Source organism: Simochromis diagramma, unplaced genomic scaffold (genome assembly GCF_900408965.1).
Source record: "Simochromis diagramma unplaced genomic scaffold, fSimDia1.1 OVJJ01000131.1, whole genome shotgun sequence".
In the NCBI taxonomy this organism is placed as follows: Eukaryota; Metazoa; Chordata; class Actinopteri; order Cichliformes; family Cichlidae; genus Simochromis; species Simochromis diagramma.
In genome coordinates this window covers 8,850,433-8,867,155 of record NW_024387200.1, presented here as the reverse complement: position 1 = coordinate 8,867,155, position 16,723 = coordinate 8,850,433, and the positions used below count along the sequence as shown (strand labels likewise).

At 39.1% G+C, this 16,723-nt stretch overlaps 1 protein-coding gene across 1 annotated transcript in view; it reads left to right on the top strand.

Annotated features, from left to right (window-relative positions):
• The window catches only part of ipo11 (importin 11), a 73,555-nt gene extending 69,177 nt beyond the window's left edge, over window positions 1-4,378 (top strand). Inside the window, exon 22 of the mRNA XM_040050386.1 lies at window positions 179-4,378. Coding sequence (XP_039906320.1) covers window positions 179-305 — 127 coding nt within the window. The 3' untranslated portion in view covers window positions 306-4,378. The remainder of the gene's footprint in view (window positions 1-178) is intronic.
• Window positions 4,379-16,723: the final 12,345 nt, after the last annotated feature.

Here is a 16,723-nt window from a genome sequence, read left to right as displayed (position 1 = left end):
CCGTGACCTTCTTTCTCTTCCTGTAATATTTGTCGTGTTGCTGTTTCTCATCCCATGTTCTTTTGCCATCTCTAATCTAATGAACATCTCTTTTGTTACTTCTTGTTTTTTTTTCCTCTTTCTCTCTCATCTCATTACTTTGCCCTTGTCTGCCTCTCATCATCATGTCATCATGCAGGTTGGTGACTTTGGAGAACAGTCCAGCCATCACTCCAGAGCTGCTCAGAATTTTCCAGAACATGTCAGCTTTGCTAGGTGAGCTCACATGTTTCTTTGTTGGCTGGTTTGCCTGGACTGGTTTATGACCACACACAAACTCCCCAAAATAACTTAATGGCATTTTATATGCAGATCACAGTATTGTTTAGAAAGGAAGCTGTCACAATAATATGAAGAATAATGTGACTATAATGCATTTTAGAGTGGGTTTCCTGTATAATGGTTATATTTATTTGTATATGTGTTGTTATGAAGAGAGAGACAAAAAACATTTCACTCCAGAAATGGTCATAACAGTGATGCAAAATTGCTGCACAATCCCCCCAAAACAAGCCAGCGTTGTCAGATCAAATAGTTGAGAATCACAGAGAATGGGGAAGGTTGATGCAATCCATCACCGTGGACTTAATTTTCATAGTTTCATTACCTCAGGCTATTGTAGCTTGTAAAGATCAGAGTTGTGGCTTTGCAGTTGCCTCAAGGCATCAGAGTCACTACTCTTGGTCTGTAGGCAGCTGGGAGGGGTGGCAGACTGAATATAACTGGCTGGATGATTTATCACGGGCCCACAGCACTGGGACACACCTCACATGTTCTACTCTGTAGTGGTGTATGTGTGTGGCCTTGCGTGCGATGAGGAATAGTATTGATTTAGTGCTTCTGCACATAACGAGTGATATGACCACTAGTGTAGCTTGATTGGCTTGGTGGAGCATTTGATCACTTACAGTGTGGCTGGGGAATCATGAGACAAGAGCAAAGGACTCGGGTTGACAGTTATGGATTGATGTATTAGAGGATGAGGGAATTAGAGAGGATGAGGGAAGTTGAAAGCTTGATAAAACTTGGCATGGAGGTGGTGAATGAAAAGGAATTATTTAAAAGTGATTGCTGGAAAATTCATAAAGAGAAAGTCACATAAAAGAAAGTTTGTGCATTGGAGGAGCGTGGACATGGATGAAAGATAAGAGAAGGCCTTATCTAGTGCTGAACAGAAACAGGAAACCAAGGAGATGAAAACGGCAGGAAAAGGGATGCTTTTTTTTTTTTTTGCAAGGCATCACCGCTAGTTATGTTAAATTTTAGACCAATCACAGAAAATTACAGAGAGGTGGCAGGAAGGTGACAAAAACAACTACTGTTGCCAAGAAACCAAAAAAGAGAAGTGAAAAAGCATACCAAATCCTAGTGATAGAAAAACTGTTTTAAATTCAGATTAAAGTTTGTGGGTGATCACAATGAGTCAGGAATGTTCAGGAACATTTTCCTGAACATTTTTCAGCACAGAAGATGAACTAATAATGCAAATAACATTTATGCACTCGTAGAAGTCTTGACTGTGTGATTGAAAGACGTCAGCCCTGATTGCCTCCACTTGATTGACGAAGATCTGTCATATAATCAGCGCGTGCTGATCAGCTGCCATATTACTGGTTTAAGTGGGCTTAATGGGTGTATCGAAGGAGGGAAGACAGACTGTAATATCGATAAGAGGGTGTCAGATTAAAGAACAGCAAAAAATTGAAGGTTTAATGGTGGGAAATGAGAGACGGATACACACGGACAGATAAGGTTGTGTAGAAATGGAGATTGACAGATGGAAGTGGAAACACAAATTCCAGGAGAAAAATTAGCTCAGTCATAAAGGTATATGAGAAAATGCTGTGATGGTTGTTAGAGAATTGTGGATGAATATGATTGTCATTGTGCAAAATGATTAGATCTTTAGCAAGATGATTAGATCTTTAGGATGAAGGCTGACTTCTGTTTCCTACACAGACACACATACACATATCACTGATCACATCACATGCTCATAGACACATCGGGTGAGGAGCTTGCAGCTCCAAGATCCTGGTCCGATCAGCTCCCCTTGCAAGTTAAAATGGATTGAGCTCTGTCTTCCTTTCTTCACGGGAATAAGTCTCTAAACCAGCGCAGCCTGCGAAGAGCAGCCCTAACAATGGTATTCCACATTAGATGAAAGGTTTACTTTCACACATCCATTCAGCACCATTTATCTCCCTAATATGCAGTTTAACTCATAAGGGCTCAAATGTGGGCTACAGCAATTAGTTTCAAATTAGGAAATTAATAGTCTATTTAGATAACAAATTGGTTATTAAAGTGATTTTGCAGGAAGAAATGCCATATTATATCATCTGTCCATCCTCCCAGTGATCCAACAGCAGCCTCATGTGTTAAAACGCTGAAAACAAATAATAATTCTTTCTCATCAGAGGCTGCAATAGAGAAACAATATCTCTCCCTTAAGAATAGATCTTAATAGATTAAGAATAGATCCTGCTTTGCCAACATCCATCTTGGTCAATATAATGTGACTCATTTTGTGACCCAAATATGCTTATAATTATTCCCATTTTCTGTGTTTACTTCGGAGACCTTGCTCGCCTTTCTGTCAATATTTGGTTCAGTGACGATGAGTGCCACTTTACTCTGGCCATGCCAGACACATTAATGCAAGGAAAAGGAAAAAAGCTTTCACATTTCTGCAGGTAGAAGGAAACTGGATTCCATTAGTATTAAAATAAATAAATAAATGAGGGGCAAATGCATTGTGGTGTTTTTTTTTGTGTGTTTGTTTGTTTTTTTTGCTTTTTAAATACAAGTCATGTTTGTATATTCATAAAAAAGATCTGGGCTAAATCTTTGGAGTTTTCTATACGTATGTCTAATATCAAAAAGTGTTGGTAAGTTTCTAATCAATCATCTTTTCATGTTAAGCTGCTTCTGTATCTAAAATAGATTTAGATTAGGTATTGATTTTGCACATACTAGCTGTTTTACTGTTTTGTCATATTAGGACTGATAATTCTTAACACAAGGGCTGTTTAATAGCTCTTATTAAGCTTTCAGCCACATCTCATTGACAACTTCTTTCTTCTTGCATCTGCTATGAGATAAAGGATCCAGTTTTTAGTCTTTCAGTCATGTCACGATTAAGCAATCTGAAATTGTCTTCTCTCTGTTGCTGTCTTTAAAGTCAAGAGTGATCAGTGGGCCTCAGTTAGTCAGGCTCCTGTTATCTTAGCTGTTATCAAATTTTCAAAAACTCTTAACAAGCGCGCTGGTTTTAAGTACTTTGCCATCAGTAGATGTTTTCACTATTGTAGCATTTGTGCATGTGTGCTGCTATTTTAGGCTATGCTTGCTGCTACGTTAATGAGTCGAATAACCCAGATGATAAGACTTTAAAATTACTGCCACTTGTCAGCCCTAAGTACTTTCTCTACAGCTTGTTGCTGTCTCTGTCTTATGTTCTTGTGAAAATCAGTTTCTCCCAAGGTTATGTTTGCATGTTTAAAGCTCATTAATTGCATTCAATGTGCTTGTGAGTGCAAGTGTCAGATAGAAATTTCAAAGCTGCTATGTTCAAAGATGATAGCTCAGAGGTATGATCACAGGTTTGAACAAATCAGGAAACACTTTGAAAAGCTGTGATTTAACGCTGGGAAGAACAAGAAGTTAAATAGAGAAACATTTTTCCTTTAAAACATGCATTTATTTCCACATACCAATGACAAATCTTATACAAGAACTAAAGTTGCCTGTGTTTTGTAATCTATCTCTTTCATCAGTCTTCATCTAGTCATCATCTTTGGCTAGTTTTCACTAGAACATCTGGTGGTTCATTTATTTTGCCCATGGAGAGCAATGGAGGGATGTGGGCCATTGAGATAGTCTGGCTCACTAGGATGTTGGAGCTTGCCAGGTATGTGGCCTGGCCTGCCTGATAAAGAGCCCTGCTCCATCATTGCTGAACTGGAGGAGAAAATTCCCTAATTAGAATGTCAAGAGCCTTGCTTTGGCTAAATTGTTAGACTAGCACTACGCTCTGTATCACTGCCACCACACTCTGAACTAGGACACGTTTCAGCTGTGTGTGGTGCTCTGACTTGTGATGATGGAGCACTCTTCTCTCTTACTGGCGTTACACTGACTAATGTGAGCAAGAAATAGAGATAAGTGGCCATTTTAATGTACTTTACTTTGTCCCTTCAGTGTTGAGAAACTCAGCAGTTCATAGTTTTGGTCGGAAACAAACACATTAGTGTTGTATTAATTAAAAAAAAAAAAAAAAAAAAATTAAAAATAGATATAAAACAGAAAATCACAAAATGTAGAGATCTTTAAAAACCAGTGATTGCTTATTTTCTCATAACAAGAGATATATGGAAGTCACGTGTAGCTCTTGTAGCCATATATGCTAATTTTCATAAGCTTTTTGTTATTTTAGCCTGTGTCTTCAAATAGCTTTATTTTGGTCCAAATGGTCATCCAAAATTGTACGATGAGGCGTTGCAGTGTTTGCTTTTTGCCATCAATCGTTCCTGTGTAGGTTGTCTCTAGGTGCTCCGCTTTTATCCCACAGTCCAAAAACATGCATGTATTTAGTGATTCTAAACTGGCCGTAGGTCTTAATGTGAGCATGAATGTTTCTGTCTCTCTGTGTTAGCCCTGTGATAGACTTGGTGTACCCTGTGTCCCTGTCTGTGACAGCCTGGATAGGCTCCAGCTCCCTTGCAAACCTAAATTGGATAAGCAGTAAAGAAAATAGATGGTTGCATTGAATTCTAAGATGATGAATGTTCAGTTAGATCAGTGGTTCCCAAACTTTTTTTTTTTTGCTAGGCCCCCCTTTGTTTTACAAGAAAAATGTTCGCTCTCCCCCCCCGCGTGCACACGCACAAACACATCCTCCAACCACACACACCCATATTTTGCTCCATTGCGGTTTATTTCACACCTCAAACATTTAGTAAACAATTAAGCAAATACAAGTAATCTGCAATAAATTACAGGTAGTAAGAAAATAAACTACTAACTCTTTTACGTAGCGTAAAAGAATTAGTCCACACCTACACGGGTATTTTTGAAAACGCAGCTGTTTCGTCCACACGTAAACGGCATTTCGAATCACCGAAAATGGAGATTTTTGAAAACTCCTTTTTTGCGTTTACGTGTGGACGAGGAATGCAGAGTTCGTCACACAACGTCAAAGGTATGTGCCTTTTTTCACGTCATGCTGTGCACCACGTTATTGTTTACATGAGATGAATTGCAGAATGGCAGATAGAGACAAAATACTATTAATCTGACTATCTGCAGGTTTTACACGCTTACATATACACACACAGTTACTGTCCCTCTATTTACAAAGGCAGAGGCATCAAGGTGTGATTATTTTACTGTAGTTGTTTTTTTCCTGTGTAATAATATTCAACATTGCTATCAATACATTTTTTCAAAAAAATGCCTCTCTGTGCAAAATGGGTTTAAAAACATAAACAACTGTGGGATACTGTTTGTCCGTGAACAAATCGTGGCAGGATCAGCCTCATATAATTTGTATCCCACTGTAACTTTACTGTATAAAGAGCTAACATCTCCAAAATGTCACCAGTAGTTAGTCATTACAAGTGTTTGTGAACTAAAAATCAAGAATGTGGGATACTGTTTGTCCGTGATTTGAAGAGCCCAGCGCGTGCTCCCGACGAAGGGAAAACCAATTCTGCAGGGGAACCCAAAGGGTAGATATGCTTCACCATATTTTCTAGTCTTTGGCTTAGAATGAAGTTGGTTTGGAAACATTCAGCGATGCTTCATCTCTTGCTTTGTGTTTCTGTGGGCGCCCCGTGCTAGCAGTATCCAAGCGTTTTGCGCCCCCCCCCCCCCCCCCCCCCCCCCACACACACACACACACACACACACTCACACTTTGGGAAGGTCTGAGTTATATAAAGCAAAAAATCTGCAAATACTCAGCTTTAGGATGCTACTACCAGCATATATTTAAAACATCGCCAGATGAGTGACTGGTAATCAAACTAGTAGTGTCAGTATAATATTAGCCTGCCTCCTGGTTGATAAATTGAAACAGAACTGCTTTATGACCTTGCTGAAGTAATAACATACTGCTGCACACAGTCAAGTCAGAGACGCTGACAGATGAAAGATCTGTTTGCACTTGATAAGTGTTAGCTCACCGTTGTGGGCATTTTGTGTTTGTACAAGGTGATGGCCAGCAGTAAGCATAAAAAGGGGTCATGGCACAAACCAGTTCCCCACATTTGCCTTCTATCATTCTGAAAATTGTGATGAAAGAAAGTTAATTTGGCCTTAAAATGAAAAAGACATGTTATATTAAAGTCTCAGGTGTGTTGTTAAAACCTAGCTGGTAATGGCTTAAAAGTTCCTTTCTTGGCTGTTAGGCACTAACTATTAGTGTAGTTATTCTGTTTGGATACCAATATACAGTTATTGTTACCGACTGACTCCTCCCTACACTCATATTTTGATTATATTAATATGGTAATAAATTTCTCCTAATTATGTTGGTTTGCACTGTTGTCCACAGCAAGGTCCTGGGTTTGAATCCACCATCTGGCTGGGGCCTTAATTTGTGGAGTTTGATTATCTCCATGTCTGCATGGGTTCTCTCTGTGTACCCCCACTTCATCCCACAGTCCAAAGATGTGCACTTAGTGGTGTTAGGTTAATTATTGGTTCTAAATTACGTATGAATGTGGCACGATCTGATATCCTCGTGTCGGTGTTGTTCCCACATCATCATAATAAATGTTGTTCCAGGTTCAACATTGCAAGTGACCAATCACATTGTTGTGACATCATACTTTTACGACTTTGGAAAAAAACACCTTAAAAAAAGAATCTAATTAACGTGCGAGAAACCGCTTCTGTCCGCCGATCCAGCAATTTGAATTCTTTTCATTTCAGGATACTATTCTTTAATAAACGGTAAGCATTATACATATTGTCCTTGCAACACTGGAATGTCATAAATGAATGAATGGCTTGGCTTGCAAAAGTATGACGTCACAACAATGTGATTGGTCACTTGCAATGTTGAACCTGGAACAACATTTATTATGATGTGGGAACAACACCGACACGAGGATATCAGATCATCCATGAATGTGAGTGTGAACGGTTGTCTGTTTCTCTGTGTTAGCCTTGTGACAGTCTGGCAGCATATCCATGGTGAACCCTACCTCTCTCTGTACAGTAGCTCGAGTAGTTTCCAACCCCGCCCCCCAACCAGCCTGAATCAGATAAGCGGAAAAGAACAGATAGATGGACACAGTAAACAAAGATGAAAGTGAATTTCACTGGTATCATTTTTTTCCAACATATTCTATAGATATATCATTGTCTGTGGGTTTTGTTTGTTTGTTTTTGTTTTTTGTTGGAGGTTTTTTTTTGGGGGGGGGTGCCACAATTATCCAGTGTCATCATAGCTGTTGTGCAAAAATATTGGCCAGGCACAGCCACAGACGAATAAAGCAATCCTGCTAAGGGCTTATGAAAGTACTCTGAGGGAATTGCTAACATTTCTCATAATGTAGACTCACAGTTAACTGCCCTGTTAATATGTTTCCTGGATCAATCTGAACAACCCCATTAGATGACAAGCTCTTTATTACAGGTTTCCTAACTGTAAGTAATGGCTTTGATTATACCTATCACATACGTTGGAAATATTTCGCCTTCTTTGATGCATTAATAGAGGAAACGGTAACATCTTATCATCTTTTCTTCCATTTTGATGTCATACTCCACAAGGGGTCTTCTTACAGTCTAATAACTTCAGATATGCTATCCATGTTTAACCTGGAGTTCCTCATGCATTAACCAGTGTGAGATGTTTGAGACTTTTTTTTGCTGGCTATAGAGCTTGGAGAGCGCTTCTCATACGTTCACCTTGGAATATTTCGGGGCATTAACAAGGTCTAGTATTTATTAACACTTTGAAATAACAGAGAAATCATGACTTGTCACTTTTCTGTGAAGTTTTATGCATTTGAAGGCTGTTAAACCCCCGAGCCTAGTGCTTTACTGATCTCCAACTTTTTGTAGCTGGCTGACTAGAATGAGCCCAACAAACATTATCTGTCCTTGTTGCGCTTCATTGCAGGTTTTGGCACAGCTTTTTTGCTATCTGTTCACTTTCCTTACTTTGCAAACATTTTCACCCTAATCACAGATTATAAACTGAAAATTGTGGAATAGTGGAATTGTGGAATATGACCACGTTTTAGAAGTACCCAGGAACCATTAGTGGTACTTCAGGGACTGTTATCGCAGTCAGATGTGAGTCTCATTTCCCAGCTAATGTTGATAACTGAAGCGGATTTTGCAGCATATGCCCAGGGCTATGAAGGATGTACTCACTAAAGCTTAATCAGTGCTTTAGCATCTGTTTTTGTGACTATTTGATTATGACGGTGTGTGCGTGGAGGGGGTGATTGTGTCCTCCCTTCCCACATCTTTGTTAAAATTTAATTGCTTTTATAGTGTTTGGCAAAACAGCCTATTCTGATTTAGACTAATTTGTATTCCTTAGGCTTTTCTAATATTTTGTCCATGGGCATTTCTATGCATGGAAGGAGAAAATATTAAAATAATTTCTCTATAATTCAATTGCATCCAAATCTTACTAATTAATAAAAAAAGTTTCCTTGTGCCCAGCTGTGTGTTCTGCACTTTTGGTGAGCGCTTTGCTGGAAACCTGAGGAAGTGCATTGTCCTCTTCAAAAACATTTGAAAGAGTATTTTTTACCCCTTAGCTGTAAAAGGCTGATGGGATAGTGGCGTCATCCTATCGAACAGGCGGCCTTCATCATGGACACCTAAGTTTGTGAATGTGATAACTCGAGAACGAAGTAACGTAGGAGTTTGAAACTAATAGTATAGGTGTAGCTCCTATGTCTCAGACTAGTTCTGATCTCACTGACCTTGACCATGACTCAGAGGTAGGGATGGGTATCGAAAACCGGTTCTTGTTGAGAACCGGTTCCCGCTGTTTCAATTCCTTGGAATTGTTTGCCATTTTTGCAAACGATTCCCTTATCGATTCCAGTCGCCCCGAATGACGTCACCACTTTGCGGAGCGTCATTCACCTGGCAGGAAACACGGCGCCTAAGCGGCTCAAACGCTCAAAAGTTTGATTATACTTTACGAGAACGGATGACAACAGGGCAACTTGCAATACTTGAAAAGTAGATATTTCATTTAAGGGAGGAAACACTACGAATACACAAAAGCATTTGCTCACAAAACACACGATAACCTTAAATGAATGTCGTGTTTTTAATTCCGCTCCGGACTCGTGAATCTCAGCAGCGGCCGTAACGTTTGCACGTCCTCTCCCGTTAATGCGGCAGGTAAATAATCAACTAACAGTGCATATTATGTTAGCACGATCTGCCTTATTACAAAACCTGCCATTACTGTGCGCTGCATTTAGGTGACCATGATGACAGAGACAGAGTCTGGTTGGCTCAGATGCTGGCAGTTGTCGCTGCAGTCTACCGGTAGCGTCTCCTTTCAGGCCAGGATAGACGAATGTCACCGAGCAGTGACTAAGTTTGTGGTAAAGGTTTGCACCCATTTGCCACAGCAGATGCCCCCGATTTTCGGTAAGTGAATGTGTTTAATTGTAGGCAGGGACATTACTGGATATTCTTGTGTAATTGCTACTGAATAATTTATGTTATACTTTGTTATTGCTACAGAAGAATATTTATTTTATTATTTTACATTTACAATTATTTTTTTCTTTTTCCTGGGGACCCTGTGACACCCCATTGAAGAGCCGTAGGCTGGATCTCTTAAGATCTCACTGTCGGGTTTGTAAGGCCATGTTACTCCTAAATTTCTATCTTCTTCAAAGAGAAGATATAAATCAAAGTTCTAAGCTAATTGAACTTGGTGTTCTCCTTTTTAAAAAAAATCGATAAGAGTCGATAAAGAATCGAATCGTTAAACAGAATCGAAAATAGAATCTGAATCGTGAAAATCTTATCAATACTCATCCCTACTCAGAGGTCAAGTTTTCTGAAAATCTTTGGAACAGGATAAGTCCAGAAGGAAATCACCTAGGATTTTCAAATTCATACCATAGGTCTACCTGCTAGAAGGCTGAGAGCTACCACTGGTTACTATCAACTGCAGACATTTTTTTGTTGTTCATTTGGAACCTGAGTGTTTATTTCCAGACCATCATAATTGTGCTTTCAGGATTGCACTTTTCATATCTCACTGTAGGACCAGTCACAACACAGAACCCAGGAGAGAACAACAAAGGTAGAGAATAGCATTTATCGGGCTGTTGTGTTGATGTAAAAAGAAGCCGATATGTTGAAGCTGACACACTAAATCCTCCATCCTTTTGTTCCTGCCGTATTAGTGTCACACCGAAATTGTCTGGGGATGCTGTGTGGAGATGGAAGTGAATTTACTTCCAATAACCAGAAAGATGCAGTGTTATTTTTGTCAGGCTGTTTGTATTCATACATGGACACTCGGGGTGGCCTGGGTTCATTTGCAATCGTGAGGGATGTGAATGATGAAAGTCTTATCAAGTCCAGGCCTTGGTACTCTGGGCTGCCCAGAATAAGAATTACATTCTTTGTTTATTTTTTATTTTAATATTAATTTGTGTGTTTTCCTCTTATGTTGATAGCTACACAAAACTCTTCTTCAAAGGGTATTACCAGAATATGTACACATCTTATCAGCTTGACATGGCAGGAGTGCTTGTGGTGGTTTCATTATGGAGGGACAGGGACTGGAGAGATGTCACAAGCATTTATCTACCTCTTATTTTGCCTTTGGCATTAAAGACAATGCAGCATGTGTAACTGTGCTTGCAGGTAAGATTAAGTATTTTTGAGTGTACTCATATGGTGTCACTGAAGTGTGATAATGGGGGTGACGGTATTTTCACAGGCATAGAAAAAAGAACAGTCTACTCTTTGTTTATATTAGAACTAGACTGTTTAGAAGAAATAGTTTTTCATCAATTGATTTTATTTTCCCTGGACTGCCTCAAAGAGATTCTGGCAAACCATCAGGCGACTCAGGAGAGGAAAGCATTGCTCTACCTGCACTGTGTATAGTGCAGATGGAGCGCTGCTGACTTCAACTGAGGACATTGTCAGGTGGTGAAAAGAGTACTTCGAGGATCTCCTTAATCCTACTGACATGTCTTCCGTAGAAGAGTCTGGGGTAGAGGGGGGTGACTTGTCTATCTCCGGGAGTGAGGTCACTGAAGCAGTTTAACAACTCCTTAGTGGCAGATCTCCTGGGTTGGATGAGGTTCGTGCCTGTACAATGTTGTGTGAAGATCAGGGCCGGTACCTCTAGATTGACAGACCGAGATGGTGGGTCCCATCTTCAAGAAAAGGTTCGGAGGGTGTGCTCCAAGTTTAGGGGGATCACACTCCTCCGCCCCCCTGGGAAAGTCTATGCCAGGGTGGTGGAAAGGAGTCCGTCCGTCAGTAGTACCTCTGATACAGAAGGAACAATGTGGTTTTCGTCCTGGTCGTGGAACACTGGACCGTCTTTACCCGCTCGAGGATCCTCGAGGGGGCAAGGGAATTTGCCCAACCAGTCTACATGTCTTTTGTGGACTTGGTGAAGGGATTCGTTGCATCCGTTGCTATAGGCCATTCAGTCCTTATAAAGCCTTTGCAAGAGCTTGGTCCCTATAGCCAGCAATAAAGCGGACTAGTTTTTGGTGGGTGTTGGACTCTGCCAGGGCTGCCCTTTGTCGCCGATTCTGTCCATAATTTTGATGGACAGAATTTCTAGGTGTAGCCAAGTGGCAGAAGGCTTCCACTTGGGTGGTCTCAGAATTTTATCTCTGCTTTTTGCAGTTGATTCTGCTTCTGTTAGCTTCATCATGTGACTGCCTCCAGCTCCCAATGGAGTGTTTCGCAGTTGAGTGTGAATGACAATCAGCACCTCCAAATCAGAGGCCATGGTCCTCAGCTGGAAAAGGGTGGAGTCCTGACTCTGGGTCAGGGACGAGTTACTGCCCCAAGTGAAGGAGTTTAAGTATCTTGGGGTCTTGTTTACGAGTGAGGGGAGAAGGGAGCGGGAGATTGGCAGATGGATTGGTGCTGCGGCTGCAGTGATGCAGACGCTGGACGCTGTTATGAATATGACTGTTTGATTGCCTGCTAGGTGGCGCCTCCACGGCATAGTGAGATAATTACACCTCTGGACTGACTAATATAGGTTTGCTTGTTGGCACACACCTCCCAAGAAGTTTGTACTTTTTGATGTCTGAAATGAGTCTGTTACTAATTAGCATTGATTAGCAAATATCTGTATATCTTTATTTCACTTGTACAGTTTGTTGATGAAGCTCAACAACCAATCTAGTTAGGGTAGAATACTCAGTCATCTTCATCACTTCTGGTTCCAAAAAATAAATTTAAAAAATGGCAGCAACAAAATTTGGAGCACAAAATGAATGAGTGATGTCATGGTGTCTGTGTCCTTCTTTCATATTGTAAATGTTCTGATGACAGACCCATGCATATGTTTATTTAAATGATAATGATTTCTTTTTGGCAACTAAAATATGTGTGCTGCTGATCATGATCACGGCTTGGTGATCCTGTCTGCTTGGAGGTCATATCTACTGGTAGAACCTTGTACAGTCCCACTTCAAAGACAGTTTAGTAAAACAGTTAATATTTAAAAAAAAAAAAAAACTGTAAGAAATATATGAAATAATTTTACTAAGTTTCCTGAAAGATTTCCTGCCCTGTGTTGTGTGCATTTCAAATTTGAGTTGTCTGTGTGGGTATTTTGGTCCTTCCAGTATCATGTAGCTCACTCAAGTAAGATTTTAGGTAAGCATAACTGATCTAATGTATACACTTGAGGTACTATCTTATCAGAAAGTACACATTTAAGAAGAGGAATGAAATGCAAGTAATAACAGCTAAAGTAATATAAAAAGCCCAGACTCTGATCAAACAGAATGCCAAATAATAGTTATTTCTTGTCAATCAATGCCTACAATGCACAACTCTGTTTTTTACCCTCTTGGGGAAGATTTGTGGTGAAACAACCTGTTTTTCCCCTCAAAGTTACTCTGTTTGGTGGATTGTAAAATAACAGACAAATGCTTAATGTAACATTCACGTCTCTTCTGAAAATTTGTTTTTCCTCTCAGAGCCCTTCATTTCAAGGTTACATATCAAACCAGATTAACCTTGTTGCCACATTTTTAGTACACCCCACTAGTTTCCCTGTCATATGAACTGAAATAGCTTTTAAACTGCGCCTGGGGTATTCACGCTAAGCTCACTCATAAAAGCCCCTTTCCATGTTTGTTCCAGTCTTGGCCTTTAGAGACCTGCTGGTAGAATCTCAGCTCAAAGCAGTTATATTAGATGCTGATCGGTTCTCACTGGAGGTTTGCTGTAAGAGCTCTGCCACCAGCCAGAGCCCACCAGTAGTTTAAATCAATCTATTTTTTGCAACTTATAACTGTTTTCAGTTACGCAGTGTGAGTTGAGGCATATTTTGGAGAAACATGAATGAGATATTTAAGTACGTACTATAGCCAACCTTAATTTTGTGTCTTGTTTTATGTATTGCATCAATTGTTTGAACATAGTTGCTTACTTAGTAGTTTTATTTTTGCAGTCGCAACAAAAGAAACTTGCTAAAGAGTTATGTTTAGTTTGGCATGTGCTCAGGTTATTCTATTTACCCTATATTTGTTTGTGTACAGAAACGTCTATGCAGTAATTGTCTTGTTGGCACAAATTATAATTTGCAGCTAGAGCAGGTATTGTGAAAGCGGAGGTATTGCTTTCTTTTGAATTTGATTCAGTAATGTTTAATAAAATCATTGGTGTCACTGACAGCACAGAGATGGATTAGCCACCCACATGTTTTCCTTCCCTTTCAGGTTACCTTGATGGGAATAAAATGATTTAGACACAACAAAAGAATTTCTGTCCAAGTTAAATCTATTTGAATACATTTATTTTTGAAATATTGATTTTGCTCGCTTTTAGGCTATGAAAATAATGGCTTCCATCAAATGAACTCTTTTGTGTCCTTTACTAAATAACTGCATAATGGAATTTGAAGGAGAGGAAAACTTCCAGCATTTTCGGTCATTTGGTGAAGTATCTGGGAAACCAGCAGCACAATATCTCTGGTTTTTACTGGGTTAGAGGTAACTATAGAGTTACTGCACATTTACTAAAATGTATATTTTTAACTTAAAAAAGAATATGCATAAAAACTGTTACATGTCAAAATATGTAAATCCAGTCTCTAAGTAAGCTTGGACATTCACACCCATTTATCCATGGCCTGCGGACCTGCCATGCTTGCAGTGTTCGATGAACTGACGTCTCCTTGCTCATTCACTATTAAGAAATCTGTTGCCTTGACTTTTCTTTTCTTTTTTTTATGACTTGGGCTGACCAAACGAATGCATTTCTTTCCTCTTAATGCTCTCTTCCAGTACCAATTCTACACAGAATGACATATTAAAATAGTTATTTTGACTATTTAGACATTCCTCTGTTTGCTCCTTCCTTATTTATAATTTGCACTAACCTGTGTCTCCTTTGTGTTATATTCAATAATTGTCTTTTGTGTTCATCACTGCAAAACTCTGTAGCTGACAAATATATGTAGCCATTAACAATGTGGAAGCAGGTACGCAGGTTCTCAGAGCTCAGCTCTAAAACAGAAATGTAAATGTTGCACTTTACAAATTGGACAACAGGTAATTTTTGGAGCATTGCATAACAAACAGAGGGATCAAAGACACTGCAAGAATATGGTTTTTGTTTCTAAATAATCTGAGGTGATACTGCTGAGTGAGACTCTTAATTCAGTTCAGTTTTATTTATATAGCACCAAATGACAACAACAGATGCCTCAAGGTGTGACTGGTAAAGACCCTACAATAGCACAATAATTGCTGTGGTTTTCTCTATATTGTAGGGTCTTTATCTTACAATATAAAGCACTCTGAGGTGACCATTTTTGTGATTTGGTGCTATATAAATCAAATTTAACATAATTTTTGTGTGTCTGTGTGCATGACTGTATGTTTAAGTGACTATGTTTCTCTGTAAAGTAACATCTGGCAATAGCAAAGAAGCAAAGCATTCAGCCATCTCAGGTATAATAGTACAAAAATTATAATTATAAAAATTAAATTAAAAAACAACTTTATAATAATACAATTAATCTAATTTATTATTTTAGAATAATTAAAATTTCTAGAAATGAATGTGTTGTAGCCCATGCCCCCACTTTCGACTCAAATCTGCTTGCTGCAAGTATCACTGGAACAACAAGTGGGATTGCTGCAGTCAGCTTTCAGCGAGCTACCCAATTCAAGCAGTGTATTAACAGTTCATTTTATTTTGACTTCTGTAGCTTTATTGTAGATTTCTGCTGATTAAAACAAAATGTAGCTGCTTCCATTCAACATTAAGTTCGCTTTTCTTAATGTTGAAGCTTGCTGAACAGGTGGTTTGAGTAAGGACTCCCGCTAGCTTTTTCCCAGTAAAGTTTGTAATGATGGTTACAGTAGAAGGCACTGCTGTTTTAAATACTACAAACACACTTTGTTTCACTACACCTGAGCTAACCGGTTTGGAAATGGCTCTGCATCTTTGCTATTCACCCTCTTTTTAGACAGACTCTGGTTCCATGTTACTGACAAACGCCCCCTCATTAAATTTCTCTTGCGGGTCTGTTTTAGTCCCAAACCCTTAGAATAAATGAAGGATTGAAGCAAAAAAATCTGCTTCTTTGCGATAAAGTTATTTGAGTTACTTGATGAATCGTCTAAGGCGTAGTTTACAAGATGAGACAATAAACTCCTTAGTTATCAATAGCTTTTCTTTTCTGTTAAATTAAGTGCATTTAGTTTAATTTAAGACTGCTGAAAACAAATTCAAGGATATCAAGTTATATAAGGTAAGGTAAAGACAAACTGTTCAAACAGAAGTCTTGTACAAAAATAAAGACAATTAATTTATACTAGCAACTTCAAATCAAAATAATAAACCACCAGTGCTATCCCCTCTGCCTCCTAGTAGTCACACCAATGTATCAATTTCAAAATCCTACGTCGCCTTGTTTTCAAGTTCTCGCATTCACAAATTTTGGTTTCCATGCTGCTCGCCCGGCAATTGACGACAATACCCCATCAGCCTTTTACGGTTATAAACTGTAACACAGTATTGTTACAGTTTTCCTGTGCAGTATTTCCTACTACACATACTTAAATATAACGTTGCTTAGGAGGCTGTGATTCCTTGTCCTTTTAAACAAAATCCTACCTTTCTTTTGATTACATCAAAACACCTAAACCTGATGTGTTTACTTGTCAAAGTTTGTCTGCAAGAAGATTATAGTAGAATCTGTGATAAACAATGATAGCGGGCCCACTATGAGCGTGCCTGTTTGTAAAGATGATATTTATGCTAATGCATGCAACATGTTTTCTCCAGCCAACTGTCAGACATAATAAAGTAATGACGATAATATATTCTGCCATCTGTTATCTTCTCAGGTACATTATGTATTCCAGGAGCAATTTAGTCACTGCATCAGCCAAACACAGTATAAGGCTATACTACGCCAAACACATGTAATGAGAATTGATAATGAGGTATA